This window comes from Oncorhynchus masou, chromosome 2 (assembly GCF_036934945.1).
Source record: "Oncorhynchus masou masou isolate Uvic2021 chromosome 2, UVic_Omas_1.1, whole genome shotgun sequence".
Taxonomy (NCBI): domain Eukaryota; kingdom Metazoa; phylum Chordata; class Actinopteri; order Salmoniformes; family Salmonidae; genus Oncorhynchus; species Oncorhynchus masou.
Genome location: NC_088213.1, coordinates 45,043,111 through 45,067,477, shown reverse-complemented (window position 1 = coordinate 45,067,477; position 24,367 = coordinate 45,043,111). Strand labels below are relative to the sequence as shown.

The 24,367-nt window shown below is 44.9% G+C and overlaps 2 protein-coding genes across 6 annotated transcripts in view; one reads left to right on the top strand and one right to left on the bottom strand.

The window, feature by feature from the left end:
• Positions 1-13,757, top strand: part of LOC135505953 (kinesin-like protein KIFC3) — a 71,619-nt gene extending 57,862 nt beyond the window's left edge. For 4 of the 5 annotated variants that reach the window (XM_064925268.1, XM_064925238.1, XM_064925256.1 and 1 more), the window contains 9 exons: positions 1,309-1,413; positions 1,586-1,716; positions 8,247-8,370; positions 8,876-9,005; positions 9,131-9,360; positions 9,511-9,657; positions 11,061-11,187; positions 11,477-11,523; positions 12,045-13,757. In XM_064925268.1, the coding sequence (XP_064781340.1) occupies positions 1,309-1,413; positions 1,586-1,716; positions 8,247-8,370; positions 8,876-9,005; positions 9,131-9,360; positions 9,511-9,657; positions 11,061-11,187; positions 11,477-11,523; positions 12,045-12,053 (1,050 nt within the window). In that variant the 3' untranslated portion in view covers positions 12,054-13,757. The remainder of the gene's footprint in view (positions 1-1,308; positions 1,414-1,585; positions 1,717-8,246; positions 8,371-8,875; positions 9,006-9,130; positions 9,361-9,510; positions 9,658-11,060; positions 11,188-11,476; positions 11,524-12,044) is intronic. The other variant, XM_064925247.1, reaches the window with a different exon arrangement.
• Positions 13,758-14,762: 1,005 nt separating this feature from the next.
• Positions 14,763-24,079, bottom strand: katnb1 (katanin p80 (WD repeat containing) subunit B 1). The gene is made up of 20 exons (XM_064925225.1): positions 23,798-24,079; positions 23,149-23,284; positions 22,910-23,040; positions 22,674-22,791; positions 22,431-22,531; positions 21,021-21,062; positions 20,641-20,724; positions 19,890-20,005; positions 19,638-19,709; positions 19,331-19,481; positions 18,675-18,859; positions 18,164-18,306; positions 17,964-18,011; positions 17,576-17,643; positions 17,180-17,425; positions 16,494-16,643; positions 16,152-16,228; positions 15,916-15,990; positions 15,727-15,843; positions 14,763-15,444 (listed from the first exon to the last, which is right to left on the bottom strand). Exons 2-20 carry the CDS (start codon positions 23,186-23,188, stop codon positions 15,309-15,311), a joined length of 2,100 nt encoding a protein of 699 aa, XP_064781297.1. The 5' UTR covers positions 23,189-23,284; positions 23,798-24,079; the 3' UTR covers positions 14,763-15,308.
• Positions 24,080-24,367: the final 288 nt, after the last annotated feature.

Sequence of the window (24,367 nt, the reverse complement as noted above, 5' to 3'; positions counted from 1 at the left end):
GTAGAAGCTGTTAACCTCTGGTACCAGTGGGACGTTGGCGTTCCACCTCGACAACAGCAAGTGAAATTGCAGGGCGCCAAATTCAAAACAGAAATCCCATAATTTCGCCTGCCATATCAGTTCTGTTATACTCACAGACATTATTTTAACAGTTTTAGAAACCTCAGTGTTTTCTATCCAAATCTACTAACTATATGCATATCCTAAATTCTGGGCCTGAGTAACAGGCAGTTTAATTTGGGCATGCTTTTCATCCAAAATTCGGAATGATGCCCCCAACCCTAGTGAAGTTAAGGAGCCTCTTGGGCCGAGACTTGGCGCTCCAGTACCACTTGCCGTGCGGTAGCATAGAAAACAGTCGATGACTGGAGTCGCTGACAATTTTTTGGGCTTTCCTCTGACACCGCCTATATATAGGTCCTGGATGGCAGGAAGCTTGGCCCCCGTGATGTACTGGGCCGTACGCGCTACCCTCTGTAGCACGTTACGGTCAGATGTCGAGCAATTGCCATACCAGGCGGCGATGCAACCGGTCAGGATGCTCTCGACGGTGCAGCTGTAGAACTTTTTGAGGATCTGGTGACCCATGCCAAATCTTTTCAGTCTCCTGAGGGGGAAAAGGTGTTGTCGTGCCCTCTTCACGACTGTCTTGGTGTGTTTGTACCATGATAGTTCATTGACGTGGACACCAAGGAGCTTGAAACTCTCAACCCGCTCCCCTACATCCCCGTCGATATCAATGAGTCCTTTTCCTGTAGTCCACGATCAGCTCCTTTGTCTTGCTCACATTGAGGGAGATGTTGTTGTCCTGTCACCACACTGCTAGGTCTCTGATCTCCTCCCTATAGGCTGTCTCATCATTGTCGGTGATCAGGCCTACCACTGTTGCGTCATAAGCAAACTTAATGATGGTTTTGGAGTTGTGTTTGGCCACGCAGTCGTGGGTGAGCAGGTAGTACTGGAGGGGACTAAATACACACCCCTGAGGGGCCCCAGTGTTGAGGATCAGCGTGGCTTATGTTGACTACAGGTCCAGTTGCAGAGGGAGGTGTTTAGCCCCAGGGTCCTTAGCTTAGTGATGCCCTTCGTGGGCACTATGGTGTTGAACAGCGTTCTCACATAGGTTTTCCTTTTGTCCAAGTGGGAAAGGGCAGTGTGCAAATATGAAGGTAATAACATGAGAGGAATCCCCTTTAGATTATTGAAATACACCACAAGGATGTTGCGATCTCTCTATATTCTAATGGTTTACTGTCACCAATCACAGCAGCTGTCATCTAAACTGTCCCTCTCTGATTGGCTAACCAGGTGTTCCAGGAGGTCCAGTCCCTGGTGACATCCTGTATTGATGGCTTTAACGTATGCATCTTCGCCTACGGACAGACAGGCTCAGGAAAGACCTACACCATGGAGGTATTCGCTGCAATTACACACATACATACACACACACACACACACACTTACTTTCGCTCTCACTCCATCTCTCTCATGGCTACAGGAGATAAATTAAGGATGAAAGAGAAATTAAGAGATGTGTTGTAGTGGTTGTTAATAGCAAATGTTTTGTCTGTCCTTTTTTTTTTAGGGTGTGGCCAAGGACCCGGGCATTAACCAGAGGGCTCTCAGACTGCTGTTCTCTGAGGTGACTGAGAAAGCGCCCGACTGGGACTTCAAGATCACTGTTAGCATGGTGGAGATCTACAACGAAACCCTACGGTGAGAGGACACACACACAAATCGGTATGAGGTCGGACAGGGTGAGTGGGTTTGGATTTGAGTGCAGGTGCGGCCTTGCCTCAGGTCACGCAATGACAGAGGTGAAGCAAGCAGTGTTGCCAGCGAATTTTCAGGGGAAGTTGCTAGAGGCAGGTCGATTTGTTGCTAAATGGCTTTGTGATGTCATTGCGCGATGACGTCATTACGTAATAACGTAACACTGCGTCATTACGAATAATACACAATAACGTTACTCAAATTGACTGGCCATCTTGGCGAAAAATATGATTCTTTTAGATTTAGATTTGCTAATAAATTTTTTTAGATTTGTTTATTAGCATATTTTTATTTGTAAAAGTAATATAACACATTTATAACACTTTATATGATCGGATTTTTATTTTTAAACACAACACATTGAATTATTGAACAATTTCACATTATTGAACAATTACATTTGATTGATTTTCTTTTTAACTATTAAACCTACACATTCTGAACAATTATAGTTTTAAGCAGTGTATTGGTAGTTAGTTAACATGCTACCTAACAGAGCAACAATTATAGGTACAAGCTAATAACAAGGTATATATGCTATCTTATTGAACAAGCAACTTAACTCAAATAGTGATGTGTGCGCTAGGCATCTCTCTCCAGCTCTCTCCAGGTTGTTGTGCCGCTTGGCTGGCGAGCTGCTCAATGGTTTCCTCCAGATATTGCCACTGTTCTCGCTCACACTGCAGTGCACGCTGTCACCATCAGCTGTGTGTCTCCCCCAGTTCCAGAAAGTCCACTCCTTGCTTACGTACTGTAAATATGATGAATCATAGATTGGCAAGGAAATCTTCTTCATCTTCACTGTCCAAATGCATTGTCACCCAGCTGGAACCAGCAGAAGAGGATGGAGTGGCCTTAAAGCTGTATGCTGCTGTGGTGCCAAACTGCTGCAGAACTTCACTTGGTAGTTTATACTGGTATAACCGGTATCACCAGCCAGCTTCAGTCTGTACCGCACCGGGAGTATGGAGTTGAGAGCGTGCAATGACATTCTATTTCTTAACTTTGACTTGACCACTCTCATTTGGCTGAACAGCTGTTCAACCTCTGCATTAGAGTGTTGCAATGAGAGGGCAGCGTGTGCAGCTTTGCACAGTTCTTCATAAGGATTTGACCCGGGAAGAGTCTGTGTAGATATTCACTTCACTCCAAAACTCGACTGTGTTTTCAGTTTAGTCCCACCTAAACAGATGATGTTTCTCCATTGGGAAACAATTTTATAATTTGTTTGTGGCTGGTACCACAGTAGCTCAGCTACTTTATTAATTTCAGTGGTGCCTTTATTGTGCTTTAGCGTTTCCTTAACACTGAACAAGGCCATGTTTTGCAAGGCATCTACGTTGTCTGGGAGCTTTGCTTGCAGCTCCTTGCTAAAAGCAACAATGTAGTTGATGATGCACTTGTCTCCGAATGACCTTTTCGTCTTCTGGCGCAAGACTGAGTTGAAAAGGTACCCAAGGTATGGTGTGAGAATGCTGTTCATCGACTACAGTTCAGCATTTAACAGCATAGTACCCTCCAAACTCGTCATCAAGCTCGAGACCCTGTGTCTCGACCCCGCCCTGTGCAACTGGGTACTGCACTTCCTGATGGACCGCCCCCAAGTGGTGAGGGTAGGTAACATCTCCACCCCACTGATCCTCAACACTGGGGCCCCACAAGGGTGCGTTCTGAGCCCTCTCTGTTCACCCACGACTGCGTGGCCATGCACACCTCCAACTCAATCATCAAGTTTGCAGACGACACTACAGTGGTAGGCTTGATTACCAACAACGACGAGACGGCCTACAGCAAGGAGGTGAGGGCCCTCGGAGTGTGGTGTCAGGAAAATAACCTCACACTCAACGTCAACAAAACAAAGGAGATGATTGTGGACTTCAGGAAACAGCAGAGGGAGCACCCCCCTATCCACATCGATGGGACAGTAGTGGAGAGGGTAGTAAGTTTTAAGTTCCTTGGCGTACACATCACGGAAAAACTGAATTGGTCCACCCACACAGACATACATTGTGAAGAGTGCGCAGCAGCGCCTCTTCAACCTCAGGAGGCTGAAGAAATTTGGCTTGTCACCAAAAGTACTCACAAACCTCTACAGATGCACAATCGAGAGCATCCTGCCGGGCTGTAACACCGCCTGGTACGGCAACTGCTCCGCCCACAACCGTAAGGCTCTCCAGAGGGTAGTGAGGTCTGCACAACGCATCACAGAGGGCAAACTACCTGCCCTCCAGGACACCTACACCCCCCGATGTCACAGGAAGGCCATAAAGAACATCAAGGACAACAACCACCGGAGCCACTGCCTGTTCACCCCGCTATCATCCAGAAGGTGAGGTCAGTACAGGTGCATTAACTTCTTGCGTCGAGCAATCCCGGATCCGGGATTCTATTTATAGCCTCAAGCTCATTAGCATAACGCAACGTTAACTATTCATGAAAATCGCAAATGAAATGAAATAAATATATTTGCTCTCAAGCTTAGACTTTTGTTCACAACACTGTCATCTCAGATTTTCAAAATATGCTTTTCAACCATAGCTAAACAAGCATTTGTGTTGATAGCTAGCATAAGCCTAGAATTCAGCCAGCAACATTTTCACAAAAACAAGAAAATCATTCAAATAAAATCATTTACCTTTGAAGAACTTCAGATGTTTTCAATGAGGAGACTCTCAGTTAGATAGCAAATGTTCAGTTTTTCCAAAAAATATTATTTGTGTAGGACAAATCGCTCCGTTTTGTTCACGTTTGGCTATGAAAAAAATCTGTATCCAGTTATAGCCTCAAGCTCATTAGCATAATGTAACGTGAACTATTTATGAAAATCGCAAATGAAATGAAATGAATGTGCTAGCTCTCAAGCTTAGCCTTTTCTTAACAACACTGACATCTCAGATTTTCAAAATATGCTTTTCAACCATAGCAAAACAAGCATTTGTGGCATTTAGCGTAGCATTTAGCGGGCAACATTTGCACAAAAACCAGAAAAGGATTCAAATAAAATCATTTACCTTTGAAGAACTTCGGATGTTTTCAATGAGGAGACTCTCAGTTACATAGCAAATGTTCAGTTTTTCCTGAAAGATTCTTTGTGTAGGAGAAATCGCTCCGTTTAGTACATCACGTCACGTTTGGGTACCAAAAAAACCCGAAAATTCAGTCATCAAAACGGCGAACTGTTTTCCAAATTAACTCCATAATATCGACTGAAACACGGCAAACGCTGTTTAGAATCAATCCTCAATGTGTTTTTCACATATCTCTTCATTGATATATCGTTCGTGGTAGGCTTTCTCCGGTGAATCGCTTGGAAAAAGACGTGCAGTTGAAGATGACGCACCAATTTCGACGGAGGACACCGGGCGGACACCTGGCAAATGTAGTCTCTTATGGTCAATCTTCCAATGATATGCCTACAAATAGTCACAATGCTGCAGAGACCTTGGGGAAACGATAGATCGGGCAGGCTCATTCCTTGCGCAATCACAGCCATATAAGGAGACAATGAAAAACAGAGCCTCAAAAATCCTACTCATTTCCGGGTTGAAGTTTCATCTTGGTTTTGACTGTAGCATCTGTTCTGGGGCACTCACAGACAATATCTTTGCAGTTCTGGAAACGTCAGAGTGTTTTCTTTCCAAAGCTATCAATTATATGCATAGTCAAGCATCTTTTTGAGACAAAATATTGCGCTTAAAACGGGCACATCTTTTTATCCAAAAATGAAATAGCGCCCCTATAGATGTAACAGGTTAAAGCTGGGGCCGAGAGACTGAAAAACAGCTTCTATCTCAAGGCCATCAGACTGTTAAACAGCCACCACTAACATTGAGTGGCCGCTGCCAACACACTGACTCAAATCCAGCCACTTTAATGATGGAAATTGATTGGAAAAATATACCACTAGCCACTTTAAACAATGCTACTTAATATAATGTTTACATACCCTACATTACTCAAATCATATGTACTCTATATCATCTACTGCATCTTTATGTAATACATGTATCACTAGCCACTTTAAACTATGCCACTTTGTTTACATACCCTATATTACTCATCTCATATGTATATACTGTACTCGATACCATCTACTGCATCTTGCCTATGCCGTTCTGTACCATCACTCATTCATATATCTTTATGTACATATTCTTTATCCCTTTACACTTGTGTGTAAAGGTAGTAGTTTTGGAATTGTTAGGTTAGATTACTCGTTGGTTATTACTGCGTTGTCGGAACTAGAAGCACAAGCATTTCGCTACACTCGCATTAACATCTGCTTACCATGTGTATGTGACAAATAAAATTTGATTTGATGATGGACTGAGATGTCCTGAAGGATGCCATTGATAGACATCTATTTTTGCCATAGGGTTGACTACTCCGCTGCAAATTGATGTTAAGAGGTGTACCAGATTGTCCAAAAGCTTGACAGGATCTGTTTGCTCTCCCTCAACTGACTTCACTGCGACTTGTAAGTCGGACAGGATTGATTTCCATAATATCAGGTACAGATAGTTGGTCTTGTCCATGTACATGGCGTGGAGCACATCCGCCATGTAGCAACGCACACTGGCATTGATCAGCACAAAGTGGAGTTTCAGTTCTTCGCACTGGCTCAATATACGAGTTACCGCAGGCTCAATCTGTGATCTGCTGGGGTTTCTGGCCACAATTAATGGTGGCATACACTGCTTTGTATGATTGTTTCCCCGTTTTGGGGAAATGGAAAACCAATTGTAGGTTTCCCTGATTTAAGTACTCAACACTCCTAGGGATGGTTTCTTTGGATGCTGCACTGACTGCCAATTGTAAAGAATAGCACAAACAGCGGGTGAGTACCAAATTGGGCAATGCACATTCTTCCTTTAAAATCTTGTGCACCCCCGTTGTGCACCCCAGTCATCACGGACAATTCCCTGAAGATTCTCTTTTTTTTAAGGTTAGACTTCTCAAGAAACTCAACAACCGCCTGCTACCGCCTGCTACCGCCTGCTATTGATCTGGCATCGCCCCCCTCCAATTCAACCAGCCCGAGCAATGTGGACACAACGGTTCTTTTTTTAGCACTGAAATACCGAATCACCACACCCAGGTATTTAGAGACACTGACATCAGTGGAGTCATCCAAAAGGAGACGGAACTTCTCATCCCCCACATCTGATGTTACCCTTTTGAGAAAATATGGAGCCAGTACTCGCCTAATCATTTCTGTGCACTTGGTAAGGTGCATTTGGAAGTTTGTTGCTGCCACAGAATCTGAAAAGGCAGCTTTGCAAGCCATACTTAAATGGTTGCATGCTAGCAGCGAACAATGCTCTGCAATGCAATTTTTTTATATGCTTTGCTGTAGCAAATGTCATTTTTGCAAAGCATATCTGATCTGCAGTACGCACAGTATGCCCGACAATCATCCCCAATTACTGGCTTCAGCCACCCTTTAAATTCAGGTACAGACTCCCACTCTTTTTAGTACGTCTGGCTGTACAGTTTTGATTGAGACATGTTGATTGATGTAAGTTCTGTTCAAGGTCAAACATTGGTGACCAACTACATTCATTGGGTTTGTCTCGTCGACCGCATACTCCTGCTGCTGCAGTCAGCCAACAATGATTTGCAATTTGCTGAAATTGCTGCTGGCCTGCAGTTGCCTGTGCACGAGCTGAGCACCTGCTGCTGACGTCACTCACTAGGCACTTTTGCAGCCAGGCAATAAAAATAAAATCTCTGTCATTTAGAGGGAAAATGCGTGCATTTTAGTGTTTGAGTCACTTTTCAAAGTTGCTAAAAGTTCCAAATACATTTTTAAAAATAGCTCAATTTGTTGCTAAGTGTTGTTTGGAAGAAGAAAAATGTTGCTAAATCTAGCAACAAAATTGCACAATTGGCATCACTGGAAGCAAGGGGTCACGTAGTTACAGTACTTACCTTTATGAGCAGGCTTATTAAGATCACGGCCGACGCGTTATTTCATTGTCATTTAGACAAGCTGTCGTTTGACACACTTCCTGTGTGCGTGTGTGTAAGCAATTCGAGCGCATGGGCAAGCAGTAAAATAAAAGTGGATTATATTTCATGTCCTTGATTCATCTGTTTTCCACAAGCTCTTCTCCTCCCTCCCTCTGTTGCGTAATCTCTGAACATCTGTGTGTCCTTTCTGCCAAAGCGGGATGGCAGGACTCACCGTGGAAAGAGAATTGGAGGGGTGGAATGTCATAACGCATGAAAGAAGCAATTTTGGCCCCACTTAGTTGGAGCGTCAACTACAGATTACCTTGATCGTTATTTGTTCATTTGAGCTATCTAGTCATCCGTCTATCTTTCTATCTGCCAAATGTTGGGGATATCATAGGACAAATTATCATATTATGGCACCATACACCCAAAGTAGTGCCGTATGCATATCATATTAAGATTTTTTTTATTTGAGTGGGACAATCTTTGCGACTGTGCGTTGCCGTTTCCTGTAGGAACCTTTTGGGGGACAACCAGGGTGAGAAGCTGGACATCAAGATGAATCCAGATGGTAGCGGTCAGCTCTATGTGCCGGGCCTCACGGAGTTCACTGTCCAGAGCCCTGAGGACATCAACAGGGTGAGACCACCATTCTACCACTGACACTTATACTATGCCTGCCACAGGACATTGGGTTAGTGGGGTAGTTAGTGTGCTCTGATCTGCAATCAATTAATCACATTTTGTTCATATGGTGTTACTTACCAGTCACAAAGTGCCAAATGGTATTCCTGGCCTAAACCGCAAAGCAATACTTTTCCTTAGTAGTGTTTTCCAAATAAATTCAAAAGTGTAGAGACAGCTGTTTTTTGGGTGTTGTTTACAATCGTGCGTCAGTTAATAAGATGGCTCCCACGGTTCTTTAGGCCTGAGGCTGAGTACTCATCCTGAAATATCTGTCAGAGCTCTTGTGTTCCCTGAACCAGTAGAATGTGCCCGAGCCTGGATTTTCTACAAATTAGTTTGTGTGTTAATGATTAAAATCTGCTCCTGTCTGTGTGTGTGTTCTGCCATATGCGTGAATGTGCAGTTGACAGAGTAGTTATTCACTTCCTATGACCCCTGACCTGTGCTCTCTGTGTAGGTGTTTGAGCTGGGTCACATGAACAGGGCCACAGCCTGCACCAATCTGAACGAACACAGCTCCCGCTCTCACGCCCTCCTCATCATCACCGTAGCAGGCATCAACTTCTCCACCGGGAACCGCACGCAAGGTGTACACACACACACACACACACACACAATTCCTGTACCGGACATCACACACACACACACACACACACACACACACACACACAGACAGTCTTTCAGGATTTTATCTCTGTACACCCGCTACTAGGTAAACTGAACCTGGTTGACCTGGCTGGCTCAGAGCGGATTGCAAAGTCCGGGGCAGAGGGCAGCCGCCTGCGAGAGGCCCAGTACATCAACAAGTCCCTGTCGGCCCTGGGTGACGTCATCAATGCGCTGCGGAGCCGACACTCCCACGTGCCCTTCAGGAACTCCCGGCTCACCTACCTGCTGTCTGACTCACTGAGCGGGGACAGCAAGACCCTGATGATGGTGCAGGTGAGAGGGGGAGGGGTACAGGAGGGTGAGAGAGGGATTGGGGAGAGAGGGGTGGGGGTGTAAGGGGTTACAAATTAAATGTGTATATTAGCCTATAATAAAACCATCAATGCTACCCTTCAGGCTAATATCAGAAGGTATTTGCTCTAGGTGTCTCCCCTGGTCTGTAACATGAGTGAGTCGGTGTGCTCTCTGAAGTTTGCCCAGCGGGTTCGGACCATCGAGCTGGGCAACGCCACCAGGAGACAGTGGGAGAACTCCTCCACCACCTCCTCGCCCACCCACGACAGCGTGGAGGTAACCTACACACACACACACCCTGGAGAGAGTGAGGGATGCACTCACAAATTAAATCTCACACGTGTGCTAGGTCAGCCCAGACCTTACGTCAAACCTTCCCCAAGTCACTGAGCCTAATCTGGGGCATCAGGTTTCATTCTGTCCCTCTGCCCTTAATGATCCAAGTCGGGATGAGGGTTGGTGGAGCTGAACACAAAGCAGTTGTTTTAGGAAAATCACTTTCTCGTAAAGAAGCTGTAGTTGACTTAGGATGTTTGAAAAGGTTCTCTCCAAAAAGCCTCTGGGTCGTGTCATTTAATTTTAGTAAGACGTGACACCCACCATCTCAGATTGTTCTGAAATAGTTTCTGTTAGAAACGGATAAGAGTAGCATTTCGGCAACATTATTTTTGTTGAAATATAATTTGATAACTGAAAAATTAAGGTAATTGATCGCACCCAAATTGGCCATATACATTTTTAGGATTCATATAATATTCAATAAATATAGTACCTAACATCCGATTTAGACCCCCCCCCCCCCACGCCCAAACCCAACAACGAGTATACAGTATCAATTCTCTATGTTTGCCAAATAGTATTGAGCTGTGGCTTGGCATATTGTTTATTCATCCTATGTAATATATTCTCAGTGAAGTTGGTGGTAGATGCCGCCCCCCCCCCCTGTTCAGATAAATGGTGCATAGATTTTACACGTTCAGGTAAGGTGATGAAAATGCTCTCTATGATGGACCATTCCTGGTGACCACTTAGTTATGATTAGCTATGCACTTTGTTCACTTAGGAGATAATTTCAACAGGCGCACTGCTTTCATCAGATGAAGACTGCCGAGGTAATGCCAGACAGAGCCTGCACTCAAATGCATAATAGATGCATCCAGTCTGGGTTTGAGAAGTGTTTACACCTGGATAGAAAGTGGAACTTGCAGCAGGGTCGTTCCATTTAATTTCAGAGCAAGCCATGACACCCACCATCTCAGATTGTTCTGGCACCATCTAGTGGTCATAACATGGTAATGTCAGGTGTCGGCATCATTTTATTTTCATTCATTTTGGAGTAGAATGTCCTTTTTAAAAAGTCACCAGCACTTCTACATACAAATTAGGGGGACTGGAACCAGTCAAACTCGCATGTAAGTTATCCTCTTTCCCTAAAAGCATGATGGTCATGACTTTCTTACATGAGATGTGAGATTAACTTGGCCCCAGACAATCGATCTGAGATCGATTTAAGTTTCAGTCATGGGATTTTGCTTTAACCCCCGACTGCAGTAGATGAGCGCGAAACGGAGAAACAACCGTAATCTAGTTTGACAGGATCCTTAGCGGAATGGGGTTGAATAAGGAACTTGGAACTTTGATATTGATATTTCTGTCATTGAACTTTGACCTTTCTGCAGATGGACTCTCCCCCGGTGACTCCCGTGCCCCTCCCTATCTCCCGGGCCAGCAGTGCCGGCTCCACCCTCTCCGCCTCCTCCAAAACCCCCACCACACGACGGAGGTCTCAGTCCCAGCTCTCTGCAGGTAAATGTATATACACACACACAAACACACCCCTTAGTCCCATGTCTCAACAGGTACACATGGCTCTTTGTCACCAAGAACCCTGGCATCCATCAATATACAACGACGATAATGTGCACACCCTCCATACACACACACACACACCACCTTATGCCACCATTATTGGGATGATAAAAATATTGTGTATATATTTTCAAAAACTAAGTGAACTCAAGTGAGGTGTGAATGGTCAGGGTGAATCCATTCACTCCTGTGTCCTGATCCTCTGGTCTGATTGGTTGGTTTGCAGACAGGCTGTTAGGCAGAGCCAGCCCATTGGTGGTGGACGGTGGGCAGGTAGGTGGGGTTTATGCTGATTGGTCGCTTGGCATGGAAAGTAAATGCTCAGCATGGCATGGTGCCCTGTGCCCACCCGTGTCACCTGGTCAATGCCCACCTATCTAACACACCCCGCCTCTAACCCCAGGAAGTAGTGTGTGTGCGACTGTAAACTTCTTGTGTGGGTCTTGACCCTTGTCTCTCTGTCTGTGTGTGTGAGAGACTCAAAGCTTTGTTTGTCTATCTGCAGATTCATGTGTGTGTGAGTGAAGGTGTCCATACATGTCTGTGGCTGTCTGGCAGTCTGTGATTTTGTCTGTGACTGACGGTCTGACTGACTGACTGTCTGAATGCAGTTCTTATTTGTATGATGTGAGGGTGTTTTGTGTGTCTTGTCTATATGGATTTGTTGTGGGTGTATCACCTCTTCCTCTCCCCCATCTGTGCTGCTCTCTGGCTGGGTTGTAGTGAGACGTTATTAACACAGGGACACCACTCTCCACTATTCATTTTCCTAAACCTATTACTCTTCCCTACAGGACGATTGAAACTGTCTGTCTGAAGGCTCCAAAGGATCCGGACCCTGACCCAGTCAGCCATTGGGCCTTCTGAACAGGAGGGTGTTAACCAGCACCTTGACCCACCAATAGGTTGTTCCCAAAGCAGAGTTTCTATCTCCTGCTGATCTCACTCAGCCAATGGGTGAGAGAAACTGGACAAGACAAATTATCAGATTGAGAGAATGGTGACATTTCATTTATTGAGCTGTTTAAACAGCAGAGGGATGAAGAGGGGGATACGAACTTTGACCCTCGTGGAAGGCCCATACCAAGACTCTGTCCCGATGCTCTAAAATGGTCTCCAAGTCTCATTTTCTTCATTACCACTGATAGCTGACAGGAATGGATAGGTGTTAATTTTAGCCAGGACTGTTGTACAGCCCCCCATATCTTAACTACGTGTCCTCGTTTATACCCCTCAAGGAACAAAACACCCAAGACTGCAAGTGACTACAGGACACACCTGTCTGTCTTCCACACCTGACTAGGGGCCAAAGTGGACGAGCACCTGAGAGTAACACAGGCCCCTGTCCTAAAAACAACTCTCATTAAAAAAAAACTATACTCCTCACAGCCCAGAACAACTCCACCACACCTTCATCTTTGACCCTTCAACTGGGCCTGTGATCTATTCTCCCATTGGCCAATGTATTGTCGGCCCCTTACAATAACGTCACACCCTTAGTGCTAACCAATCCCTTCGTCCCATCATCCACTAACAGTATAGCCCTTTCAATCACAGTATTCCTGGGTAAAAATGCACTTTAAACAAGGCTGATACCTTCTTGATGTGTTTTACGGATTATGATAATATGCATATACTGTATATATCGGTGTTTGAGATTTTTTTTTTATCCCTTTAGACTCCATTGTGGGGTTTTTTGGGGTGGGGGGGGGGGGTTACGAGGGTTCCATCCTGGTATCCTTCCACACTTTCTCCCCCTCATCCAATCAGGGTACTCTACAGATATGGAGCTGGGCTTCTTTTGCCCTGTAGGACGCAAGCAATAAGAGACGTGAGTGCAGAGAGCGTTTAACTTCCTGTGTAGCCGTTTGTGTTTTAGATTAGATTTCTCCAGGGCAATACAGAGCCACCTCAGCCACTGCATGGAAACGTTCACGTTGTCGTGTTTCTTGTACCGAGTGAATAAAGCTAGACGATTCAAACTCCCTGCCAGACAGGAAATGCCATTCCTGTTATTGGATGCTGCCGGTTGAAGTTGCCCAGAGGCACAGATCTAGGATTAGTTTATTCTACCCAAATTCTAAGGTTCTCCAATAGGGACACAACACAAAACTGACCCTAGATCTGCATCCAGGACAGCTTAATCCTACTCCCTATGGCTGACCACAAGCAACCAATGACAACGGATCGCCTCACAGAACAGACACTGCTGCCCCTGAGGGAGTGATCAAGCTTATGAACTGTATTTGAAAATGCATTGTGTAAATAGGAATGCTTTGTACATTTGATCAGCTGATCAATACATATCAGCTAATCGACCGTGTGTCTTCAATGTTAAACCAATGTTCCCTCCAATACCAGGATGTCCGAGGAACATTGAGGACACGCTGCATCGTGTTGGTTGTTGATGGATATCTCTACTTGCTTTTGTCGTTGTTGTGGAAACCTTCTGCGGCATTCTTGATTTTGTACACCCTTTTTTAATAAACACTCAATACGAAATTAAACTCGGCTGTCCCTAACAGATGTTTGTTGAAATATCCTGCCTTCTAGTGGTTATATCTTTCGTCACCGTTTATTAAATGGTAGGTATTACATCTACCCGGGACAATGCTCTTTGACCAACTGGTTCAGGATGGTTGGAGCCATTGAGTTGTATAGAGCAGGAGTTCCCACACTTTTTCACAAGTGCAGTCACCTCGTCTATTTGGGGACAAGCACTGTTCACACCTCGTTGGTTTTGAGAATTTTGCAGGTTTAAAGCTTATTTCCTGCAATTCTATACATTTTGCCATGTTGCCATATACATTTTGCCATTTTGCGATATGAGTGACAATTTTTTTTAAACTTTAGCTGACATGGGCTAGTTGAGCTGGACATTTCTGATAAGTTAAAGAGCGCTTTAAGTTATTTGGCAGGTAGCCCTGCGGTTAAGGTCGCTGGTTCAAATCCCAGAGCGGTAAGTTGCTCTGGGTGAATGTATGCACTGGCTAACATGAAAAGAGGAACTGATAATGCACTACCCAATTTCAAAATTGCACCTTGTGCATTCTACTATTACTCTTGACAGTTCTTGAAGGTGGCGGTTTCTTCTCCTGCAGGTTGCATGGAGTACAATTAGGTTAACAAAAAAATGTAGTGTCTTTGATCGATTAGTAGGACACGTGACATCCCAGCAAAACACTTTAAATAAATAAACCCTGCCTAGTTCTACAATCTCAATTTTTTAACCTTAAAGCTTTTTTCTCCCATGAATTAGCCCATTTTAACTGTGGAAACCGTGGTGCCTGTTGTCCAAATGTATCTGCCCTCATTGGCTAGAATGGTCCCGACTAACGTTTTAAACTGGAAGGCAGAGTATCTATTATATTGACCAGATAATCTATTGAGGCCTTGGATGGGCGAGCGCCTTTCAAACAGTACCTTCCCAACCCGCTAGAACAGTGCTGCTCTCTGTTGGGAGTGGAATTACACACATCTTAACAAGAGTTGTTCCTTATCAATTCCAGAAACATGCCTAAAACTAGACTTTATTTGAAAAACATGTTCTTTTAGCGTTAACAATACTTTCAAATAGTGCATCTAGGGTTGACATCTCAGGTACAGAATGTAGAAAACACCGTGCACCTGAACACAGGTATTGCGGCTTTTAAAGGTGAACATTGCTTTTTTTAAAGCCGCAACTCCTATAACCCACGATCGGATTGAAACCTGGCCCTAGTCAGGTCTGTGTGCTCATCTGTGGTGGGCAAGTTAAGGTTACAGAGGACATCATTTCTCTCACATACAGATTAAGGAATCATAAGTGCCCAGTGTTTAAATAGGAGAGCCGAGTCCCGCGCCCTGAGAACACAGCCTACACAGTGAGTTCTAAACATGGGCTTCTATCCCGTACGGTCTCTGAGTCCACTGCTTCAGTCCTTCCACACGTAGTGTGAATCTGGGATTTACCACTCAGGTGGATGACAAAATGCAGCCGTCAGTCAGACTTGAGTCCTCACAGCACAGTGGTCAGCCGTTGAGGAATCTGTGCGTGTCTCCAGTTGCATCGTCGACCGTCAGTAGTCCAGTGGCGCCATGAGCAGTTGCAGCTCTTTGAAGGCGCTGCCGTGGCGACCCACCTGGTCGGCCTTGTTCTTCACCAAGTCGCTGAGGTTCTTCAGCAGCTTGTAGCATGCCTTGCACTTCTGGTGGCTGGGCTCAAACACAAACCATTCATTCACAGTATGCAATGGAAATAGCCTGCCTCACTGTGGCAGTCTGACCTCAATCCAAAATGTATCAGTTTTTCCTTCAAGCAATTGGATGAATATGGAGCTAGAACCCTTTTTTTTTTTTTTAAATGGTTCTTTAGTGATGGGTTACCTGGTGTACCTCTCCAGGACCAGGATTAGTGATCATTGCTTTAACACACAGTACAGTAAGTATGGTTAAAAGCACAAGCATGTTTAGGACTTAAATGGAGCTGAAACTCACCGTTCCTCCCGTGTTATATCCACTCCAACAGAGGGGGGCGCTGTCAGCGTGTCTGAGATGAGAGGCCAGAAACGCTTCAGGATCAGCTTCAGAGACGTGCAACCCGTCTGCATGTAACTGACCACATGGGGAGAGAGAGATGGGTTAATACACACACACACTTGTTATCACTGGTCTCTGTTGTCTCACCTCTCATACTTGCTTTGCAGCAGCTCTTCAATCTGGGGCAAGATAGAGGTACACAGGTCCAGTTTCCATAGCGACCTGGGGGACAGGTCAAATGACTCAATGTCACTGTTAAGAAGGGGCATTCATGGTACTCTCAGCAACACCAAGAGAGACAGTGAGAGTATACGTGCGGCCTCCTCAGCCAAATAAGATCTGCAGTCTTTTGTATGCGCGCACGCCTTTCAACATCCACTCACGGTTTGAGGTTAACGATGTTGAGGATGTCCACGACGATCGAGAGATCCTTCATCGAGACCGCAGAGTCCAAGGAGGTCTGAAGACAGAGTGGCATCCAATCACAACAAAAAAACACCTTAGTGGCAGCCAGTAACATCTCTCCATACTTTGACGCCACAAACAGCTAACCAATCAAAACGGATTGTCCGTCAGTTGAAGGATGTTGTGTGTGTTTAACATTGAAAGTCAAGTAATTATTTATTTCAAGTGATGTTAACACTGCATGAACATTGCTCACTACCCCATGCTCAAGATTCAGACAATGTTATCGGTGTGTTAGCGTTGTCTGTTAAGTGCCATACCTTGACGTCCCCGCTGCCCCACACGGCTCTGATAGTGTCCAGGTTCTTGTGTCGGCTGGTGAGCATCACACACATGGTGTCATGACCCTTTCTGATCTGGGCCAGAGCCTCGTCATCACCCAGCACACTGGATCGGTTGTTACGAGCAGGCTAGGACAGAGATAGTTACACGTCTATAACCTGGTAAATACACACACCTGTTCAAATCATACCTAAACTGACAAAGTTAGGTGCCAATTCCATTTCTGTGCGCATGTGTTAAAACCTATTTAAAAAGCTGACCATCTTGTTTTTGTCATTTTTGATGCGTAGCACAATTTCACTGGGTGACTGGATCATTTGAGTGAATTTAAAACTGTACTGCTACGGTAGGTTCAATGTTGAGCTGATTTTACATGTTGATATGCATTAAATGACTTTGTGTTCCATTTCATTCTATACCCAGTTTATCTTATGGGGCTTGTGGTAGAGAAGAAAGTCCAAAGTTAAAGACAGTGGTGATGTCAGAGGCTAATAATAGGAGAACTGTACTATTCCACTCTGATCTACTGGTGCCGGTAGTACAGCTTAATTATTAATACACTTGAATTTAACCATACAAATTGTGATGTCTTTTGAGTGAAATTTCTCCATGGGAAATGAAACAAACAAGATTGTGTGTGTTACGCATGGATATACACACTCACAGGAAGGAAATCTCCCACGTTGAGTCCTATTGGTTCATTCCTGGAGGAGAGGATGACGCTGGGCTGGGGTTTGGCCTTCGCCATAGCAACGACCGGTGGGGGGGCTGGGTGGGGTGCAGGGGCGTGGTTAGTCGGCGGCCGTGCGGTTACCACTGGGATGGGACAGGGCACCGTGGCGACCACGGTAGGCTCCACCCTCAGGACCGGAGTGGACGATGCCACTGGAAGGTTCTTCAACAGGCCGGGCTGCAGTGACGACACACACACACACACACACTAGAAACAAATCGAACTTATTTACATAGAAAAACTCACACAGACCGAGACATTCCCACTCAAGCATTACAAAAACACAAATCAGTCACACATACAACAGTGCAGCTAGTAGGTACAAACCTGCTGTCTGTCAGTCATAGGAGTCATGACCTCCACCAGCCCTTGGTTAGCCCTCACCACAAAACTCTCTAAGAGAGAAAAAGAGAGAGAACTTGAATACGAGTGCCCGGAGTCCGGTGAAGCGGACCCAACATGCCCCTTGACAACGGGGGTCGAGCCCCCAGCTCAACCAACTGTCTGTGCCCTTTCTTTATCCATCTCCATTACATGTCTCCCCTTCTGTTCTTCTATATAATAAATAATAAAATACAACAAAAATAACTTGTAATATGAAACTCAGGACAGAAAAACATCTTATACACACACACACAACAGATCAATGTGATAGCTTTATCACAAACACCAATGTAATACTGTTCACACTAACGGCTTGACAGAAGGGACTCACCATCTTCTAAGGGGGCAGGGAAGGGCTCATTCTTTGGGGGGGTGCGAGCTGGAAGGGGGGGGGATGAGGAGACATTTAGTATGAAATTCAAGAATGATTAAGACACTGCGAGATGTTGATGTAGTAGTGCATGCATTCCGCTGTTAGTGTGAACACAATAGAAGGCAACAAAAAAAATGTAAGGTGCAATATCAGCCTACAGATGGCGCTCTTTGGCTGGAAGATCTCTTTGTAGTCCTCGGGGTTACGGATCTCGGCGGAGGACTCCTTCTCGTCCTCGCTGCTGGGGCTCCTTATCTCCCCCTCGGGACTGCGCCGCTCTGACTCAGAACTCTGCTTTACCCTGGAAGAGCACAGCCCAAATAGCCTGCTTAGCGATGCAACGGAAACTAAATGGACGCGGTTTTGGTGCCGTATTCGCTATATTAACATATGCCATTTATCAGCGCGGATACATGTCATTATATGGGTGGTCCTGGGAATGGAAACCGCCTGGCATTGCAAGCGGCATCCTCAACCAACTCTGCTCAGTGGACCACATGATTTGAACCGCTACGATTTGAATCAACTCATAGGGGATTTTGTTGAAACAGATTCTGTAGCATATAGGGCCAAATACTAAATCTGAGTTAAGCGCTCTCCCAGCTCACATTAGGGTTAGGATTCGCTCCATAGGAAGTAGGAATAGCGGCGTTTGGAAGTGGGCAGTACCTCTGTGTGCTGCAGGTGGTCAGGGGTCGCTCGTAGTTGCGTCGCAGCGTGGATCCTTTCGGGGAGGGCTCTGTGAGCGGCTGGTCGTCCTGGATTACGCCTTGGATCACAGAGCCAGACTTCTTCACCCGCGTCAGATCCACCACGTAGGACGAAACATTAGCCAGATTGTACGACACGCCAATCTTGGAGAGAGAGAGATGAGAGGGGGGAGGAGAAACAGAAAAACACAGGGGCTTGGCTATTGGTAATATTAATAGCAACAGTAACAGGTCCAGTGGCAGTAATGAATGTAGAATTGTCATGCTGACGCCACAGAACTACATAAAGAATCCCTAATAGTAATTTAATAAGATCCCGATGGCTCTCACACGCACACACAAGGTTGCAGTAACACAGTAGTTACATAGTAATAGTAACATTAAAAAGAGTAACCCCCAAAACAACAACAACAAAAACATGCACTTTTCCTACTAGCACTGACTTTGCTGATGACTATTTTGAGGAAAAACGTACTTACAATGACTGAAACGTGGTTGTCTCACCTGGCCATCTTAAGACGAACGCCGCTAACTGTAAGCAGTTCTGGATAAGTGTCTGCTAAACGCCGCAAATGTAAAACATGTAAAAAATAAAGTAACGTCATGCTCACACACCAGCTGGTGGTTGCAGATAGCCAGGTCTGCCACCTTGCCCCAGCCCACTGGCACCACATCAAAGCAGCGGTCGGGCTCCCAGCCATACACACGGAGAGAGTCCACAGCTCCACTGTACAGACAGCAGCCATCCAGGTTAAAGGCCAGACACCTGGGGAGAAAGAGAGAGAGAAATGGGGGAGAGGAGGGGAGGGGGGGATGCAGGGATAGTTTAGATACACGGTATAGAGTGTTAGTTGCATCTGAACTTCTAATATCGTGGTGTCCCGACCAACCAGACTTGTTAACTGTCGAAGAAAGCCCTCACCTGACGGGTCCCATCTCTCCCCCTGAAGAGCCAATCATCTTGAACTTTTCCAGATCCCACAGTTTGATGGTCCTGTAGGGGACAGACATACAGACACAGATAAGAGCTGTGATGAAGCCAGTGGAAAACACAGCCATCCTTATAAGGCATTCCACTTTAGTCATGGAGTTGAAGCCATCGGAACACAAATGTTCAGTTGCCTCATACGTATTTATTTACTATTTTTCACCCCAGAGTGTGTGGATACAACACCTGTCAGAGCTGCCTGACGCTAGCAGATACTCGTTGGGGTGGAACTGGATGATGTTGATGGCTCCGGTGTGTGCTGTGAACTCTGTGATCATCTTCCCTGCAGTCAGGTCCCACAGCTAGGACACACAGGTCAAAGGGCAATATGAGCTCCTGACTGGCACAGCTAGGAATATTATGAATCAAGTAAGCTGATCCCAGATCTGTGCCTATAAACAGAGAACTTCTATGCAGAGGGGTATACTACAAAGTGGGATCAATGAGTTAGCCATCTGACTTTGATAAACAACCAGAAATAACTATAACCTTCTTAATGAACCAGAAAATCTCAATTGAGATATGTGTTTCTGGTTGTTGAGTTAATTAGGCCATGCCCATTTCAAGCTTATTTTCCCAAAAAGTTATTTCAGAATACTTAGCCAAGTTAGCTGGCTAACTCATTAATCCTGCTTTGTAGAAAACCCCTCTGAACATAAGGTTGAGAGTATACAATAGGGCTCTGCAAACCTGTTCCTGGAGAGCTAACCTCCTGTAGGCTTTTGCTCAAGACCCAGTTGTAACTAACCTGACTCAGCTTATCAACCAGCTAATTATTAGAATCAGTTGAGCTAGATTAGGGTTAGAACGAAAACCTACAGGACGGCAGCTCTCCAGGAACTGGGTTGGAGAGCCCTGGTTTACAAACTGAATACATTCATGTGAGATGAGAAACATGTGAAAGCAAGCTTCTGACAATGTGTAGGTGGGTTCATACCTTGATGGTGCTGTCATCACTCGCAGAGGCCAACCATTTCCCATCTGGACTGAAGGCCAGGCACCTCACTGCCTGAGTGTGACCCTGCGCAAGCACATTATGCCAAATGAAATTGATAGATAACCACGGGCCCCCTACTTCTGTCCAGACGGTCAGTCCCCAGCCCCTCCTCCCCAGGCCAGACAAGATCACTGTAATCTCTGGCTTCGTCTTGGTGCCAGACATAGACACACAGCAATTACTGCTGATTAGCAGACCCATTCCCAACATAATCAGCCAGCAGGCCGCTCACAGACAGTGCGGGGGGGGGGGACTTTTGCCGATAATTAACCTTGGTGCTCTTCAGTTGGGTATAAATTACACATGGGCGCAAGTCTTACCTTGTACCTGAACACACAGCCCTTTCTCCGTACATCCCACAGCTGAAAGAGAAAAACTCTGTTTAAGCACAATATCACATACCAATCCACATACAGTACCAGTCAAAAGTTTGGACACACCTATGGATTCAAGGGTTTTTCTTTATTATGATCATTTTCTACATTGGGGAATAATAGTGAAGACATCAAAACTATGAAATAACACATATGGAATCATGTAGTAACCAAAAAAAGTGTTAAACAAATCTAAATATATTTTAGATTCTTCAAAGTAGCCACCCTTTGCCTTGATGACAGCTTTAACCAGCTTCACCTGGAAAGCTTTTCGAACAGTCTTGAAGGAGTTCCTGCATATGCTGAGCACTTGTTGGCTGCTTTTCCTTCACTCTGCAGTCCAACTCATCCCAAACCATCTCAATTGGGTTGAGGTCAGGTGATTGTGGAGGCCAAGTCATCTGATGCAGCACCATCACTCTCCTTCTTGGTCAAATAGCCCTTACACAGCCTGGAGGTGTGTTTAGGGTCATTGTCCTGTTGAAAAACAAATGATAGTCCCACTAAGCACAAACCAGATAGGATGGCGTATCGCTGCAGAATGATGTGGTAGTCATGGTGGTTAAGTGTGCCTTTAATTGTAAATAAATCACAGACAGTGTCACCACCAAAGCACCATCACACCTCCTCCTCCATGCTTCACAGTGGGAACTACATATGCGGAGATCGTCCGTTCACCTACTCTTCGTCTCACAAAGACATGGCAGGAACTAAAAATCAAATTTGAACTCATCAGACTAAAGGACAGATTTCCACAGGTCTAATTTCCATTGCTCGTGTTTCTTGCAAGTCTCTTCTTCTTACTGGTGTCCTTTGTAGTGGTTTCATTGAAGCAATTCAACCATGAAGGCCTGATTGTCCTCTGAACAACTGTTGTCTCCCGCTGCTTATTTGAGCTGTTCTTCCCAAAATATGGACTTTTACAAAATAGGGTTATCTTCTGTATACCACCCCTACCTTGTCACAACACAACTGATTGGCTCCAATGTATTAAGAAGGAAAGAAATTCCACAAATTAACTTTAAACAAGGCACACCTGTTAATTGAAATGCATTCCAGGTGACTACCTCATGAACGCTGGTTGAGAGAATGCCAAAAGTGTGCAAAGCTGTCATCAAGGGAAAAAAGATTTGAAAAATCTCAAATATATTTTGATGTGTTTAACACTTTTTTGTTTACTACATGGTTCCACATATGTTATTCCATAGTGTTGATGTCTTCACTATTATTCTGCAATGTAGAAAATAGAAAAAATAAAGACAAACCCTGGAATGAGTAGGTGTGTCCAAACTTTTGACTGGTACTGTACATAGTAGAGTTCTTAACAACACTCAATCATGCAGCACACATACACACCTTGATGTTGGTGTCCATGGAACCAGATGCCAGGTATTCCCCAAATGGGTGGAAGTCCAAGCTACAGATATTGGCCTTGTGTCCCATTAGAGTTCTTAGGACTGGGATAAAATAGCAAAACATTGTTATGGCATTCTCAGAACTGGTAGCCTAGGTCTAGTTGACTCTAGTAGAAACACATCTCCACATCCCACACGCCTAACCTCCCCATACACACACAATATAGGAGAAATTCAGTCTCACTCTTTGCAGCCTCCAGGTCCCATACACGCAGTGATCCGGACTGTGAGCCAGCCACCACCTGCTCCTCAGAGTTATTAAACTTCACACACTCTACTGGGTTATTATGGCCTGTCAAACTCTGAGAAAGAGACAGGGAAAGACGAGGTGGTGGGAGAGAGGTGTTACAGGCAGCAGAAATAAGCAGAGATCAAACTGTGCACACACACTTCTTCCCTAAAGGTCTGACTAGTCTGTACCATGATGCAGTTGGGTTTGCTGACTGCCCAGATGTTGACTCGGCAGTCCTCTCCCCCAGTGGCTAGCAGACGGCCAGAGTTCTTCCCCAGGGCCAGACACGCCACATTACTGGAGTGGGCTACAATCTCCTCTGGAACAAAAAAAAAAACAATCCAGAACTCACCAGGATTAACCTCTGGGTCCATGAAACCAATACGATTGTGGTCTGGACAGGGTGAGTGAAATGGAGACTACTCACGTAATCTCCATGATGTTTTGGTGGTGTTGGCCACAGCCATGGTGATTCTTAGGCGTCCAACACTCAAAGGAGTGTTGTTATTATTCACACAGAGGTAACTGCGTCAGGTGTGTAGACTGTATGATGAGACCTTTAGCTTCTCTCCAATGAAAGAACAAGAGGAAAAGGGAAAATATTTTGTATGACAAATTGTTGATGGTGGCAGAAGAGACATATAAAATGTCAACTTCTCTGCTTCATGTCCCCTGTTGGCTTCTCTTGAAGCTGAGGGGGGATGCAAACCAATTAGAAACTGTTTAAACCAGATAATTATTACAGATAGTCGAATCTACGCTATTGCTGTTAGCAATCTGGTTCGCTAGCAGGCTGTTAACTTAGCTAGCTAAAGTTGGCTGGCTATGTACTGTTAACTAGCTTAAACGACACAAACAAAGTAACGCTTTATTTCGGGCTGCAATTTAGGCACATGTCACAGTCATGCAAATACTTGTTAGCTAGCTAAGGCAGCTAGTAAACGCCATTTCGATGGTTAAACAGTTAAACTTTATTAGCTAGCTAAATTAGCATAAGGTGCTAACGTTAACAGCTCAATTAGCTAGCTACTTAGATTGCTCGTCCTGGGCAGAGCAAAATATAATACAGAACATACCTGCATTTTAAGCTAATTGCCACCAGAATATCTCTAGCTATGATTGGTGAAAAGAGAATGGTTAAGACCGAAATCAGTAGCTAGCTAGTTGATGCCAACTACTAATCTGCTTTCTGTCTGGCTCCTTCAGTGCTTGTTGTTGATTTCATGTTTGTGTGGCTGCTTGCGACCCCAGTCTACACTTGCAGCTTAGCAACCGGGTTTGCGATGAGATCACTTATTTACTTCCGGATGTCTGAAGTTCAGGGGACACATGACTACTCAAAACCCGCACAAAGCCTGACAACATGCCCATTTTTTTCAGCAGCAAAAAAAACACTTTTTCCCATAACGTTGTAGAGGAATTTATGAATATCGACGTAACGTAACGACGAAATTAGAAGAAAAAAAGTTTTTCCATCAAAATTATAATTATTGGCAGCTATCGTGACTAATAAATGAATTTGAATATGTCGCAAGAGAAAAGATAATACTCGCCACATCGTTTTCCAACTTCCGAGTGGCGCACTGGTCTAAGGCACTGCATCTCAGTGCAAGAGTCGTCACCATGGACGCTGGTTCGATTCCAGG

Coding starts and splice junctions, on each gene's coding strand:
- katnb1 (XM_064925225.1), bottom strand. CDS start 23,188: ATGGCTGTGGCCAACACCACCAAAACATCATGGAGATTAC. Junction 18,307..18,674: donor ACCACCTGCAGCACACAGAG/GTACTGCCCACT, acceptor GTGCTCTTCCAG/GGTAAAGCAGAGTTCTGAGT. Junction 16,644..17,179: donor ACGTGGGAGATTTCCTTCCT/GTGAGTGTGTAT, acceptor TCTCTGTCCTAG/CCTGCTCGTAACAACCGATC.